At 44.0% G+C, this 16705-nt stretch overlaps 1 protein-coding gene across 13 annotated transcripts in view; it reads right to left on the bottom strand.

Moving 5' to 3' along the window:
- Positions 1-16705, bottom strand: part of Cadps (calcium dependent secretion activator) — a 433680-nt gene that overhangs the window by 31428 nt on the left and 385547 nt on the right. For all 13 annotated transcript variants that reach the window (XM_085687935.2, XM_085687936.2, XM_085687937.2 and 10 more), the window contains 2 exons: positions 13234-13266; positions 7889-7996 (listed from right to left, as the gene is read on the bottom strand). In XM_085687935.2, the coding sequence (XP_085544061.1) occupies positions 7889-7996; positions 13234-13266 (141 nt within the window). The remainder of the gene's footprint in view (positions 1-7888; positions 7997-13233; positions 13267-16705) is intronic.

Genomic DNA, 16705 nt, shown 5'->3' with positions numbered 1-16705 from the left:
ATACATATGCACACATTCTATTTTTATATAGTATATATTACACGTATATTCACATATATTCACATACAACACACCTGTTGTATGTTTTGAGTAACAGCTAAAATCAATTATGAATCAAGGAGAGAGGCGTGTGTAACTTCTCATTCCCTATCCTCTGCCAACGCCTGTATCCTTCCTGGAAAATGTGTCTCTTCCAAGTCCCTAATGCATGGCCCAGGTCATGTTGTAAATGCCAGGATTCTGGGGCTCAAAGCCAGGTACAGAAAGTGGAAGAGTCAACTGTCTCCTTCCTCGGCTGGGTCGTGGACCAATTTTCCAGTTCGGTCACATATAATCACATAGAATATAAAGGGTGGCCGAGCAAACGGGTGGAGGGTACATAGTCTTTTGCCTCGTGATTGAGGATAAAAGAGATAAGGTCACAGTTTAAATTAAGCGTGACCTGAGAAATATGGAAAAGTACAACACCAGGCTGACAAGGTGGCTTCGTTTCAGACTGACATCCGCAAAGAAATTCTGAGAATTAACGAAGAAACCTTCCTAATGGTATAGACTTATCTAGATCAAGTTCATAAGTCCTGTACTTCTTGGAGGTAGTCACAATGACTTGGAGGTAGTCACAATGACTTAAGAAATATCAGACCAGGGGACAGGGAGAGGGCTCAGTTGTCAGAGTGCTTGTCTTTAAGCAAGTGAGTTCACAGCCACATTAAAAGCTGCCTATGGTGCAAGAGATTTGTTCCTGTGATTCCAAAGGTCGGGAGGCAGAAGGGAGAATCCCTGAGGCTCAAGGGCTGTCAGACTAGCTGAACCGGACTGCTGTAGGCTGAGCAGAGACCATGTCTTGGAGACTAAGAGGTGAGCCATTGAGGGAGACATCGGATAACATGTGTGTACACACACAGGCTGATCCCCTCACTACCAGGCCATGTCCTCAGATTCCTTCATCCAGTCCAGATGTCGGCATGTGTTCTATAAAGCACAGCCCTGTGCTCAGTACCTAGTTGGCTTGTGCCATGGCCTTTGTGCCTCCCCCTCTTCCTTCAAAGCTTCAGAGACTCTCTCCGATGCAGAGAACAGCTTTTAAAAAAAACCTGGTTTCTGCTAAGTTACTAATTATGTTTAAGAGAACTACTTGGTTGAATTCAGCTTGATTTTTTCCCCCCCTCAACAAATCAGTTCTATGTTTAGACGGTAATAAACTCCTCCAGTCTGCAGAGCAATTGGCACGGTGGTCCCTCTACCAAGTCAGGAGCGTGGAAAGAGGGCCAGTGCTGGTTGAAAAGAGACGCATGTGACATCACACACAGCCTTGCCCGCACATGTTGTTTGGCACTGGGTCCCGGTGCGCGCAAACTTCTTACAAAGAGTATTAGAGGGATGATGCACACACACAGACAACGTATTAGGTGAACACTCACTGGCATGGAACACAGAGATCTTTGACTGAAATACAGCGAGCTTTGCTTACTTCTTTTGGGAAAATGCACACAGTGAATGTAATCAGAAAAGAAACGGAAAGGACGAATATTCAGTTGGTCATCCCTGTTTTTTTTTTTTTGTTTTTTTTTTTTTTGTGAACATCGCATTTCAAGGGTCTTAGATTGGCTTAGCCATGTTGTCTCAATGTTTACTGTGTCTACATACCGCATTAACAATTAGGCACCCATTACTTCTTCCTCTTCTCGCCTCTCTGCTAAAACAACCTTCCGGAAGGCCGGAAGGCCAGAAGGCCAGTCTTGTGCTGCTGCTTTTACCCCGGTTTTGCTGATGGGTTAACCCCAGCTCACTTCTGGACCACCTGAGCGAACAAGCACTGCTGAGAGATGCTTCTGCTGACACCATGAGGAAGTTTGCTCAAGGCTGGGGATGCAGCTCAGTAGTGGAGCACTTGCCCAACATGTGAGCAGGCTCTAACTCAAAGCTAGGCACTAAGAACTGAATCTTAAACTGCTATAACCGTAAGAAGCCCATTTGTTTACAGAGGTGGGTGCTGAGCTTAGAGAGGGAAGCCCAAGGCCACTAGCCCACTCTGGCTAACTTCTGAGCATCATTTTTGATGATCACTAGTTGCTCTGCCTGCTTCTGAAATACATCTTACAAAAGGTAAGAATAACCGGGCTACTCTGCAACAAGGAATACAAGCGAGCTGGAGGTTAGCATCTTAAGCAGCAGAGAGGCGCCTACACACCTCAGAACAGGTATGGAGTTCTGTTTAGCAAGACAGACCAGCCAAGGAACGCGTTTCCATTTCAGTGTTGGAGATGAAAATAAGGAGGGTGGTAGCTAACACTTACCGAATGCTTCCTTAGAGCCGGATGCTGCACAGGGACTTGGCATCTTTCTCGCCTAACGGTGCCCGAGGAAGGTTCTGCTTTTACCACCCCTGTTACCTAGAGGAAGACTCTGAGAGATTAAGGACCTCGTCTAAAAAGTCATGCAGATCAGGTCTGAAGGGCCAGGGGCAGGGTCTCGGGGCACTGCGCTGTAACTCCTGTGTAGGGCACCAAGATGGCTGTTGCTAAGAGCAGAGAGAACTTCCCCTCTTGGGGTCTAGAAAGCCACACACCTTGCTTTTCTCCATTCAGATCTTTAAGAACTGCAGCCCATTGAACTGGTGAATGCGCTCGTCTCTCCCCACTGCCTACTTGGAAGCAGTTTCCCTCCTCTGGCAGTTGGTGGCATACCTTATGGATTTAGTAACATAATGTTGTAGCCTGCCTTCAGTCCTTACTTCCTGGAGCGGCAGGGTTCCTATTTTGATTGATGTCTGTTCACACATACAGGCCCTTATAATTTAATAAGGCGATTAAAACAAGGCCAGCAGTGGATTCATATATAAATCCCCCAAGCATGCTTTAATAGGCAGAGGGTTCATGTTTTAAATTACCGCGTTAGAGGGAAATATTCACACCCAATTATTGTACTGCCACAGAAAGTGAACAAATAACTCGATTTGAGAACGGAACAGCAAATCGAAATCTGTGCAAGGCAGAGGATGCCAGGCGGCAGATCCCTCTGAGTCTGTCCACACTGCCTGATTAAGCTCTTACAAGACTGTGTGGTAAGGGGCCTTTTCCTGATCTGAAAACTGCCAGCGAGAAGCCAAATGCAGAGTCTTCGCTGTAAATGCTTAATCCCCCAGAAGGCAGATTAAGTGTATAATTGACCTAGATAATCCATGTATCATCTCTAGTCAAATGTTCCCCGGGCCTGGTTTGCGGTGACACGGGACCTGCGGGAGAAAGCTGGAGCGGGTGCGGCATTACCGCCAGTGTGGACTCCGTCCAAGTTTGAGATGGCTTTTTTAATCATTCCGCTCTGAGCCTGTGAGGTTTAAGCAGATGAACTCCCCCTAAGCACATCTCTTTTAATCCTGATTTTCTTCTCGGTCTGTGTCTTCAAGAAGTACAAGGAGGAAAGGAAATAAATTAATTTTCGTTTAGACCTTGAAATCTTAGGTGCTTCTCTCGCTGATCTGATGTCTAATTTCGGAAAGCATTTTTTTGGGGGGGGAGGGGGAGTTTGTTTTGTTTTGAGGGAGATGTTGAATTAATCACCAGAGGAGGAGGAAAAGAAAAGCCATCTGCACGGTTTACGGACACTCCAACGGGCAGGCTCTCTCCTCGAGCCCTTTCTCTCCTCGAGCACCCTTCCTTACCTGCTACCTTCAGAGCACGGCGCTTATTACAATCCACGGTTTTTATAAAGCATCAATAATTGACAAGGAGGCAAAGCTTTCACTCAAATCCTAGAGCGATGTGGTTTTCCTTTAAAAAATTCAGTACCATCGATATGCTACAAACTCACAATTACATGTATTTATGATATTTGCTTGATTTAAATGTCTGGATATTTTGTTTCTCCATATTAAAATTTTATTTTCAGCAAGTGAAAACATTATAATTGTGCTTCGGTTTTTTTTTCCTCTGAAAATAAAAAAAAGAGAGAAGCAGATACAAGTGTTCTGAATTACCATGGGGAATGGCTTAGAGGTTCCTTTCTCACCAGAACATTATTTGGATGGATGCAGCCCTTTTTAAAGGTATATTATTAAAGAAGCACTGTTGGTATTTTATAGAAAGACTATATAAACTAACCACGTTAATACGCAGGGAGATTTTCACTGAAAAAAAGTAAATACCTGGTTAGGCAATATTATGTCTAAATGCATTTCTCCAAAAAACCTACAGAATGCCTGATTTTATTTTAAATAAACAGCAGAGATGAATTTGGAAAGTCTGTTTTTAAGTCACATAATAAAATAGATCTAAAATGCAGAGACTCGAATATAGAGCCCTAACTGCTCTGTTGATAATCTCCCACAAGCACCCACTCCCAGCCAAAAGCACAATGATGCAGCAGAAAAGGAAACAGCTCAGAAATCACTGGATAGGGACCTTGTTAAAACATAAAATAAGCCATTAAGTGACCAGCTAGGATCCCACGTATTCTTGTAGACAAACATATATTGAAAGCCATCCAGCCTTCCTGCCAGAGTACATGCAGTAACAGCAAGGGAGAGAAACAATACAAAACGGCAAGAACTCAAGGGATTTATCAGGTAAATAAAGCTAAGACTTGAAACGCAGTTAAAACAACAAGGACTCTTAGTACACGCCTCTGAAATGACAGATGCCAGCAGGGACAGAAAACCAGAGACTGACATGGCAGTCGGAACCAACAACCCCAAACAGCAAACAATCTCAGAGATATATAGTTTTTTTTCTTCATTCAAAATGCTAATTTGCTATTATTCATTTCTGCCATTTATCAAAATGCAACAATTTGGAAGAGAAATTGCTCAGATCAACAAGTATTTCTCAATAGATTTCTGCCAATTGTTTAGGAAGCTGGCCCAGGACCCCCTTCATTAGAGAGCAAGTTCAGCGCAAGAGGACCCGGGCAATGGCAGTGTTCACGGGACCCTTCTGCCTTGATATTCTCAGTTTAGCTCTCTGGACACAGGAGTTTTACAGGGCATGAACGCAGAGGAATAAACACCATGCTTGAGGAAACAGAAGCCGAAAAATAATCAAACATGTTGGTAATCTGATGATTTGCCGCTAGATTATAGAAAAACAGTAAGTCCTGAATTAAATTACTGAGGCTGCATGGTAATGAAGCTTTTTGAGAAGCTCTGGGTTTGTAAATGACAAATGTTTTAAATCCGTGACAGATTCAATAACTTTTAAAATCTTATTTATTTATTTTTGTGCCACATCCGTTAGGTTGCCTAGCACCAACAGATCTTGTAAATGTGGGGACCAGGTTATTTGGGGAATAAGAAAGTAAATGGCTAAGAAACTCATGTCTAAACAAGCAAGTTCCTAAAAGGTGTTTTTTTTTACTTTTATTTTTATTTTTTGGTCCCTAGCAGGTTAGGGTGAAGAGTAAAGAACGATTCTCAGGTTAGAACGGTAAAACTGTATGATGGCAAGAGGAAAGTTTAGACTGCATAGGGGAAAAAAGAAAATTGGGGCAATGTGAAACCAAACTCTGTGTGTGTGTGGGGGCGGTTTCTCAGAGATTTGCTGCTGCCACCGATGCTGGCTCTGTGGACTACTCAAGGGGCTGGATGTACTTGTGAAAGTTTGAAAGGATCCCACTCCCCCACCTCCCGACATATACCTGGAGACAGAGCTTGCTTTTGCAAAGTGAATTCTTAGGAATATTTCTCTTAATGACTGATTTACGTTAAAGCCCAGAGGGCTGGAATGTGCTTGTGTTTTAGTTAGACAAGTCCGTTTTCCCCCCTCGGTGCCAGACAAGGCTCCCTTTTAACTTCTAAGTGAATATTTGGTTGTGATTCCCTTACAAAGAGCCAATCAAACGACCAAATTTGCCTCCCAGCCTTCAGCAGGAATACCTTCAAACAAAATTTTTTTCCTTGCGTTCGTAATTTAAAAAAAAAAAAGAAGAAGCGAAAAGGGTAGATTCTTTGTCAATGAAGAGATAGGCTAAATCACAGATTAAGCATCAAATTCAGTACTAGATGTTTTAAAATTTCGGGGATCGTAGGTTATTAGCACACACATTCATACAGGAACACACACACATACACAACACACACACACTACACATAAACACATAGCACATACACCACACACACACACACACACACACACACACACACACACCACCACCACCACAAAACTTAAAACCAGAAGATACCGATCAAAGGAAAAAAAAAAAAAACACCAGGCAACCTAGGCATTGAAAAGAGCAATCCACAAGCTTCTTGAAAATTTGTCGTTTGGAACTGAATTCAGAGGAGATAGGCAGAATCCATACCCCTCGGCAGACCCGAGGGTGCTGTAGGTCTGTTTTCAATGCCTATTGGATGGGCAACAGTGCCCCAGACAAACTGGGCTCAGGACTTTCATAGAGGCACACATGCAGAGAGGGGGAGGTCCCGGCTGGTGAGCTTTATGCATGTATGAGGCATTCTCAGTGGATGTGGGTCATGCTAGAAGATGTACACAGGAAGATTATTTGATTCCAATTCATGCCACTTGATATAATGTGATAAAACATTTGACATGAGAGATAAGTTCCATTTTCATCGGAGAGAGGACGAGTGGGAATTGAAAAGTAACAAGGGTTTTGTCCAAAGAAGGTGATGCAGGAGAGAGGGGTGTGGAGCGGAGAACAGAGGTGATCGGAAAAGGAAGAGGAAGAAAGAAAGAGAGAAGAAGGAGGCTTTTGAACACACTAGGACAGCCAACAAGCTGGAAGACAAAGCACGGAGAGTCAGAAGCGGCAGCATCTGAAAGCACTGCCAACAATGAGCTCATTTAGCTACGGGACAAAAACACACACAACACAGCGTAAATTGGTGAACACAATTACAGGAAAAATACAGAAACAAGGGTTCCACAGTTGAGCAAAACATTAATGTTCGGCTGGCACTAAAAATCCAACAACCTGGACAGGAGGAGCTGACGTTTTACGGGGCAGTAGTCTGCACAGTGACAGAGAGGCATGGGGACCAGGACTCCAGCTCCAGGGCACTCTGGCTGGGTCTACACAGGGAGATTTGGGGGGAAACTAGAAGCAGTGTGCCTGCGTACATGACCTAATTTTATCTGCTTTGGCTTCAGGCAGACAGACAGACAGACAGACAGACAGTTTGAGACTGAGGCAGATTCCTTTTGACTTCAGGGTTTTACTTTGCAATGGCACTAAATCTTCCTGAGAGCCACTCACCCATGGAAGCCTGCATTTTCTGTGTTTTGATTTGGGTTGATGTGGCAGCCCAATGTATTCGGCTTTCATTGGATTACCCACTCCTGCTGAGGTAGGTGGATGGACAGAAAGCACCATGGATCACAAAAGAAACTGACCAGGCGACTCAGCCTTTGGCAACATCCACAATGGAGGATGTCCAGTCTTGCAGGAGTTCCAACATGTTGGAAGACAAAACAATGTGACATTGATTGCACACCTGCATGCCACTGCTGGCATCATGGAGGCGCTATCCCTAGGACAGGGGGTGCTGGCCTCAGCTTCCCCAATGGGAACTGTGTTCCTTATACGAGGCCGGGTTGCAAGGAGGAGGATGGGGACAGAAGAAGGTCTTTGCCAGTTCAAGGACTCTGCCCCGCCAGCTCCGCACAGAAAGCGCCTGCTTGCCGAGAGGCTGTGTGCTGTCCACACACCACACAGACTGGGACTCAGACACAGTCAACACCAGGAGTGGGTTCAGAACAGACACGACAGTTAAGAACCTAAGGCAGAGGGAGCGGAAGAGATTCTCTTTGAATCAGGACCAATCCATTTTTTTTTTTGTTTTTTTCAAAATGTGACTTATCCTCCTGCCTCCTATTCTGTCACATTTTGGAGGGTCTCCTCCTTGGGCTGCAAGGAGGAGAAGGCATTTACTTACATCAAATAACCTTTCTATATACATCTCCTCATTGACCTTATCACGTAGGACATCCTGAGAGTGGCGGACGAAAGTCACGTAGGCATCGGCCACGTCCATCCCAGGTTTCTGCAAAGAAACAGAGAAGTATGGAGATGAACTGTTCAGACCTTGGCGGGCACTGTCCACCCGTCTACCTTTCCTCTGCCCGTGTCCCGTTTGCTCTGTTTTCATGGCCATGATATCCAGCTCTGGACCAGAAGGAATAGATGCTAGACTCTTACACTTTTTGAAAGATAGGAATAGAAATTTATAGGGACTTTTACACTACTTTCCCCCCTAGAAAGCTTAGCTGATGGACGAAATGCTGGACCACCCAGGGACACTCTCTGGCTTAGCTTCAGACCACAGTTCAAAACCAACCAACCAACCAACAAATCAACAAAAACCAAAGCTAACTATACCCTGTTTTCTTCTATTGTCCTCCTTTCTCTTTGTAAAGTAAAATAAGAAAGTACTTCAGGAATCCTATTTCAATGGCTATTTCCCTTGAATTCAAGACCCTCTCAAGGGGGTTCAGTCTGGCAATATCTGGTAAGTATTTGTGTGTATTTTACTTAGAGAAAGACCCTAAGTCATTTGTCCTGACCTTCCAGTGCAGCCTGGAACTCTAGGGATGGAAAAAAAATTAAAGAATGAATGAATGAATGAATGAATGAATAGAATGAAAAGGGGTTGGTTTTAAAATTAATTAGATTTTCTGGAACGGTAGGCAGGGTCTTCATCCAGTACTTAGGAAATGATTTATTGTGGAGGAAAATAAGATACAAAATACAAACCAAAACAAAACAGAATGTGCACTGCTTGAGATGTCAAAAATCAAAGTTATCTCCAAAGAAACCCATTAAAACACTGTAATATGGGTCATTAGGAGAGCTGCCATACACCTCTTAAATTTCTACAGTAGAGTTGTATGTTTGCTAATAACTAAAAAGATGAGTTTTCATTACTGTGATTTACCTTAGATCACAAAGTATCATTTCGCTACAAGACGTGACTGTCAGGCCCTGCAAATTGAAGTTAGTTAACACTTCCGTGTAATTTCCAGGGTGAAAATGAGGAAGGTTTGGAAACAGTGGGACTGTATTTTTTTTCCCCCTGATACAAAGCTTACAATTATCAAGCAAAGGGCCAATGCTTGGCCCCCGGGATGCTAGTAACATTGCTTAACACATGCTGAAACAATGACAAGGTATTAATTTGAAAAACAATGAGGGACACCCCAAAGCCACAGTATCAAATGTTACACTTCTAAGCAATTTTCAGCAAATGGATAGAGCAGTTCCCGAATGATGGTCCTCTAATTGTAACAGTTTTGTGATCAGAAACAATAGTGCTTCTCCAAGGAGATGGGCGCGGTGCCAGCGGTTCTAAGAGGGCACGTCTCTCCTCTGTCTTTGGCAGCTGTACATCAAAAGATGCTCTTAGTAGGGATGGGGATCCTTACCTGGGGAACCTGAGAAACTTAGTATTATTGTTTCCTGTCTTCCCTGGGATACTTGCAATATAGTCTTTTTCCTGTACAAAAGCCAGTTGTGGCAGCTTCTTGGTAAGTCACCCCGTTAGGAACAGTGCTCTGCAATGCTGGTATCTGCAACATGCCTTCTCTTTCAGTAAAACTCATTTCCTTAAAAGGACATGCATTTGAGGTGTAAAAACTCATGATTAAAAAAAAATCAAATGGGTTTGGCTCTTTTTTTTTTTTTTCATTTGAGACAGGATTTCTTCCATGTAGCCCTGGCTAGCCTCCTAGAATTCGCTCTGTAGACCGCAGAGATCCACTTGCCTCTGGCTCCTAAAGCATGCTGGGATTAAAGGCGTGCACCACCTCCACTAGGCTTTGGTGTGACTCACTGATTTATGCATTTATCTATCATCTATCACCACACCATTGACCAAGAGTTGATGCTGTGCTATGTATTAATTTTGGGGTTTTATTTGCCCTTTCCTCCCAGAAGATAAACTCCATGAAGAGCAGAATTTTGACTCACTTTTAATTATATAGTACACAGGGATGATGCCTGGTACCTATTAGGTTCTCAGGAAATATTAACTGGATGGACACATTTATGAATGAATGACCAGATCCTCTAGTAGCCTCCCTTTTAGAGCTCTTCATTCTACTGTGTGGATTATTATTCCACCCCAAATTGGAACTATGTGAATCATTTGAGCATCCATGGGCCTTGGTTACAGAACCACAGAGTGGCATTGATATCTTCCTATCTGACCATCAAGGATTATGACTGGCAGCTATAATAATGTAGAGGAAAATGTCTTGAAACATTGCAACATAAATTTGAACTACTATGATCCCTGCTCCTTGATATTATATCTTACTATTAGCATTGACTTTAGAGTCAGAAAGGAAAAGGAGACTTGGTGGAGACAAGACACAGATACAGATGAAGTCTTGGCACGATTCGTTCTCCTTCTCCTGCTCACAAGGGCCTTCCTTTATGGGAGTCTCACACCCAATTCAGTCAAGTTGGGCTTCCATCCCTTAATGTACTAGGAGTGGAGAGAAGGGAACCAGGGCATGCCTGGGAACAGTGTGCTAATGAGAGGGTGCTCTTCTGGCCGGATAGACAGTCACATCAGACGCTCAGGCTCACCAGCTGTTGGTGTTCATGGGGAAGAAGGGGAGCTGTTCCTATGTACTGGGAGGTCTTGCAGGGGGAAGCTAGACAGTCATAGTGGTGAACGGTGAACGTTAAGTTACGTAGAAGAGATTCAGTTACAATCAGGACATGATTTAAAATCACAGCGGTGCAAAGGGCAGGAAGCAAGGGTGGTCCAGTTTAAGTAGACTTCCTGCGAAAACAGCTGGGATCAAAACTGCTGTTAGATAAGAAAGCTGATGAGCTAGCAGCTGAAAAGCACACCTGACTGAACGAGTGACCAGATAGGTTAGACTTTGTGTCAGCATTGTCTCCCCGAGGTAGGATCAGCCTTTGGGTGATGGCTTTGTGGCTAGGGCAGACTGACAGACTAGAATACAGACTCTGGAAAGCAGCTAAAGAAATCCATGAAAATAACTGTAGAGCCGAGTGGCCGCCATATGTGGAAGACATAATTTAGAAGGAAGGCACCCTGGATTAGGTAAACTATGACCAGATAAGCAGGGGATACAAACTTCAGGTTTGCTATCTTAAGCAAGCCTTTAGCATAAATACCAATTGTACAAATAAGGGTCAAACTCTAGACGGAAGAAATAGAATCTGCTAAATTATGGGGACTAGTGCCTCTTTCTGCTAGTGGGGCTCACTGAGAGAAGAATCTTTGTAATAATGAACTCTGCTACGTCATTTTTGTTCTCCCATATCCTCAAGTTCCTGAGACGGCACCATCAACCTACAAGTGTCTTCGTGGTTCCTGATCATAGAGAACTCTCAAGTCCTGTTGACCCCATCTACAAAAAAACAAAACAAAACAAAACAAAAAAAGCTGGACCTGGCCTGTGGGAATTGTTAGGCTGAAGCATAAAAGATCGACAGCAATGAGTCTTTTCTGACTTTTTCTAAAATGCTGCTCTCATGTGGTTTGATGCTAATACCTATGTTAAATCCAATTTCTTTATATATTGGGCCTTGTCTGAAGAGCAGGACCCAGAACTACTGATGCTCTCTGATTGCCTCTCCACACCCACAGCTGGAGACAACAGATCTCTGGGCTAAGAGCTTGGTGTTTCCCTTTCTGACACTCATCAACGCAGCGAAGGACAGGCCTACGGCAGCAGACCCATCCGTCCTTTGCTCTGGGTGTCATTACACCCTGAAAAGCCCTTTGCTCCACGCTGCATGAATATCTAACGCGTGCCCACGTGAGTTCCGCACACGTAGCACCATTTAATGGATGCAGCAGACCTAGGTGTGGGGCATCTCCATTTTAAAGATGGAGAAGCATGGCCAGAGATCCCACATAAAGGGAGAGCTTTTACTTTGGAACTTAGGAGTAAATTGCTTCATTTCTCCCCTTGTTACACTTCTGTGAGCCTTTTTTCTTCTCCATTCTTCTGCCTACAGGAAGGAGTGGGGTCTCTTGATGAGAAGTATTGTATAAATTCAAACATAATTATTGATTGTACATTCTTTCATTAAACAAACAAAATGCATGCTAATGCTACATTCACTCCAGTTTTCCATTTTGTCTTCCTTTGAGAAATAAGCCAATAAACCATTACGCACTTAGCTTCCTGGGGAAATGAATTTAAATGTTAATATAAATCCTTTTTAGAAAAAAAACAAATTTTCACAAATAAGTATTTGAACAAGGAGGGTACTTAACCACGTCCAGAATGAGACTTGCTCAGTACCAGTCCCTCAGGGACTGTTGAGATAAAGCTCCTAAATTTAATATTTTATAACAGACTCACACCCCTTTTGTTAGAAATGGAGAAACAGCATCGTTTCCTTTCCCCTTTATTGGAATATATTTAAAAGTCTCTCCAATTTTATTTTGCTAATAGGCAGGGCAAGGTCCGTCTAGAAATGTCTTTTGATTTATTTCAGGTAATCCCACACTTTAGCATTCATGTGTAGTACTTAACCTCAATTTAAATGTAAATTTTGGGCAACCTCAAGTGCCTTCTCCATGAACTTTGAGGGCTCTTTTCATTAATGAGGCTAGCACTAATTATGAACAGTTTTGTAAGTTTTCCTTAAAACAATTGCAGATTGACCCCCAAATGAACAAAAGCAGAATGTATTTGTTTAAACCAAAAAATATTGGAACCGTTGTTGGAACTTCCAGTTTGGAGCCCATAAGGTGTGTGCTGGAGGAGCTGCCGGACTTTGAGCGACAGGCAACCAGAGGAACAAAAGCAAGAGGGAACTGGGTTAACCGGCACACTGGTCCTCCCTTCACGACACAGAAAATCATGCTTTCTTCTCATTGGAAAAACATGGTTCTGGTCTTGGGCTCTGTTGGTCCACACTGGCTATACAGAACTTGGGAGCCAGGCCCGAAGTCAGCACCCACCATGAAAGCACAGCTAAGCACAGAAACAGATACAGTCCAACAAAGCACAACACTCAGATACACATGGATGCAAGCGAAGCACAAAAGCTGTGTGTGCTCTTAATCCCAGCTCCGATGCAGGTGGATCTCTGTGAGTTCCAAGTCAGCCAGGTCTACACAGGGAGTTCTAGGCTAGCCAGGAATATAGAGCAAGGCCCTGTCTCAAAAAACCAAGCTGAGTAAGCCCCCAAAACCAAACCAAACCAAACAAAAAACAAAAAAAAACTTCATGAAAATAGGAAAAAACCAACTAAAACACAAACAGTGATGGATGTTCAGATACTCACAGGCACGTCCACATACTTGGAAGCTGCCTTCACCTGAGGAGGAGAGAAAGCACAACATGAGGTGAGTGTTTGAGTTCCCTGTGTACAGCTCAGTCATTATCTGAGTTCAGACGATGTGATGGTCCATGGAGCTGACCACGACAAACAATCAGGTACTAGAATGCAAAATGCTCCAAAATTTTTCAAGCTCTGACCGCTGCTCAGGGAGAGTGGGTGGCTGTACAGGTTCAGGTTTTAGAGATCGTCTGGAAATTTAGCATCTTCCTCCCTGACTTGAAAGAACGGAAAGGTGACTGTCAAACCTGGGAGAGAACTTTCAAGTCTAAGTCAGTAATCAAGAGTTGCGGCATTCCTGACACCTTGAGATTTTATAATCTGGCTGCAGGTTGTCCTGACTTCTTCCATGCTTAGTGTCTGATAGTTCAGCTTTTGAAAGGTAATTTGGCCCACAGGCCAGAAAGACATGCATGGCTTTTCAGGTAGACATTTTGGGGCTGTCCCAAAGTTGCTGCTCTATGGCCTTTGGGTTTAGGCACCAAAAGCCAATATGGAAAGTGTAGTGAATGATTATGAAATTAATTTTTGAGTGATAGAGTGCAGTGCTAGAATGAGGCATGTAGACTCAGACCAGGGTTCAAATCCAGCACTACTGCATGAAAACCGCATGGTATACCAGTGACTTCATCTCTCTGAGCCTAAAGAGAGGCAGATGCTAGTCACAGCTGGTTCAGTTGCTGACATGGCATTCACACAAAGTCCAGGGATGCCCATAAACACAGAAGCAAGCAAACGGAAGTACTGATCAACAGGCTTCGGTGAGTTCCAGCTGCTTGGGAAATTTCTAGCCAGCTGAGATTGAGGAATAAACCCAGGGAGCTTGTCTGGGGTGGAGAGAGGTCCACATTGAGAGTCAAAGGTTTTTTTTTTTCTTTTCTTTTCTTGCCATGGGGAAAGCCAAGTCCCTTAGGACTTGCAATCTGTAGGACTATAAATTACTAGATGATATCTTCTACTTTGCAAATTTCTTTCATGGGCTCCAGTTTAAGGAATTTCTGTGTCCATGTTCTCAGTCACAAGGCAGTGAAGCCTGATGTGCGTGTACTGCTTTGAGCCCAGGCTAGCCCTCTGGAATTTCCCATCTTCTCAATGCTCAGGGAAGAGAAGGGGCTCAGCGCCGAAACGTCAATGGTCAGAGCGGGTGCTGGCAAAAGAGCTGTTCTCAGTGAGAAATCACCTCCTTTGCTCTGTCAACTTGACGCCTGGCAGTTGGTAGGAGTTTTGCTACAGCTGAAATGATCAACCTTTAAACACGCCTACTCCCCATTTACCACTCACACGCAGTTCCAATCTAGAGAGTGATACCAGTCAGACTCTGTTCCCTTGGGAGGATGAGGCAGGAGGCAAGCTTGTGGCGTGAATGAAAAACTTTGTGTACCCTTTATACTTGCACCAGCCTCCAGTCCAGACCAGCTTGTGTGTGTGTGTGTGTTTGTGTGTACGCATCTGTGTGTGTGTGAGCATGTGTGTGTGTCTGTGTGTACACATCTGTGTGTGTGTGTGTGAGCGTGTGAGCATGTATGAGTGTGTGTGTGTGTGTGTGTGAGCGTTGTGTGTGAGCGTGTGTGTGTGAGCGTGTGTGTGTCTCTGTGTGTCTAGGCTAGAGGTTGACACTAGGTGTCCTTATTGATCACTTTCCACTTAATTGCTGTTAGAGACAGGGTCTCTCACTGACCCCGGAGCTCCACAATCTGCCTAGACTGGCTGGCAGGTAAGACCAAAGAAACCTCCTATCTCTGCCCTTCCAGTACAGGGACCATAGGAGAATGTTTCTGAACCTAGTTTTCATGTGGGTTCTGGGGAGTGCACTCAGATTACAAGCCTCTTGGATTATTATTTCTTTTGGTTGTTTGTTTTTTGAGACAGGGTGACACTGTGCAGCCCTGGCTGTCCTGGAACTTCCTCTGAAAACCAGGCTGGATTCAAACTCACAGAGATCTGCCTTCCTCTGCCTCCCAAGTGCTGGGATTAAAGGCGAGCACCACCACTGCCTAGCTTGGCTTATTCTTTATTCAGCCATCTACCAGGTCTTAGTGATCTTTTCTCATCCTCATTATAACAGAAAAAGTAGCCCATATATGGGGGCGGATTATACTTCTACTGTTTTTTGGAAGGAGGCAGATTGTTGTTTTGGGTTCTGGCCATTAAACTTTAGGAAAGATGTAGAAGGTAAAGACAAAGGGAGCCTGGAGGTCTAGTCTAGAAGGAAAGTGAAGCAGAGGACAAGTTGCTTGGGCAAGTATGAAAATCTAGAGTCTTCCTGTAGTTGGTGAAGGAGAATTCATGCAGGATGGGACTTTGGTATGGAAGTTTCAAAACACTGAATCAGAGTGAGTGAAGAAAATTATGGGGCTCTAGGAGGCACGGCCAGCAAGCATAGCACCAGCTGAGACTGGCCATCTTTGGAGGTCAAGTCTGCCCTCTCACTACAAATAAATGCTACGGACATGTCTCTTCACCAGACTGAGAGGCGCCTGCCAGGCTCTCTCCTTCTCTCCTTCTAGCCCCTTCATGAGGTAGGAAATGATGAACACTTCCTCTTTCCTGTTTTCTAAATCAAAGTTGAGAAGGAACAGGAGCAGAATGTAGACTCTGGCCCCAGGACCCCTTTCCCGTGTAAGGCCGTGTAAGGTGCTTTCAGCACCACAGTCCTTCATAGTTTCATGTCTTTAGGCCAGCAGCACTCTGAGCAGAGAAGAATGACCAGATCCTCCTAACCCTTAGGACTTTGGATTCATCTGTACAAAATTCAAGTATGCCAACTTTGGAGACACTTCGGTAAAGTACAGAGAGCTGAATTTTGATCCACACAGCCCGTTCAAAAAAGAGGGGGAGACAGAGGGACCTCTGACCTCTCTAGTCAGCAAGCCTAGCCAACCAATGGGTTCCAGGCCAACCAATGAAGATACTCTATCTCAAAATAAGGTGGCTAGTGCCCTAGTGACAGCATCTGAGGTTGTCCTTTGGCCTTCACTTACAACCCTCTATGCGGAACCCCCAGTGAGTACACACACACACACACACACACACACACACACACACACACACACACAATGATTGTCTGAGAATAAACCAGGCTCTGCCAATGAATCAAATAAATGACAGCTCTTCAGATCTATCCAAGTCCATTGTCCATGATGTATGATAGATATTCTTTAATGGAGAGAAGAGATTACCTTCCAAAGCAAACTTCTTTTCATCAGTGGTTATCAACAGTGTGTGTGTGTGTGTGTGTGTGTGTGTGTGTATGTGTGTGTGAGAGAGAGAGGGTATGAGTGTATATATATTTAATATCTTTTCTTTTTTAACTTTAAAAGAAGCCTTCCCAGTGTCCGGGAGTATGGGTTCAGGATTGGCTGGGTTAGAAGTCTGGCTTGTAACCCACTTTCTAGCTTGGTACCTTTGTGCTTCCCTT

Source organism: Myodes glareolus, chromosome 5 (genome assembly GCF_982192425.1).
Source record: "Myodes glareolus chromosome 5, mMyoGla1.1, whole genome shotgun sequence".
NCBI lineage: Eukaryota > Metazoa > Chordata > Mammalia > Rodentia > Cricetidae > Myodes > Myodes glareolus.
The sequence above is the reverse complement of the archived record's forward strand: the minus strand, read 5'-3'. Positions and strand labels throughout refer to the sequence as shown.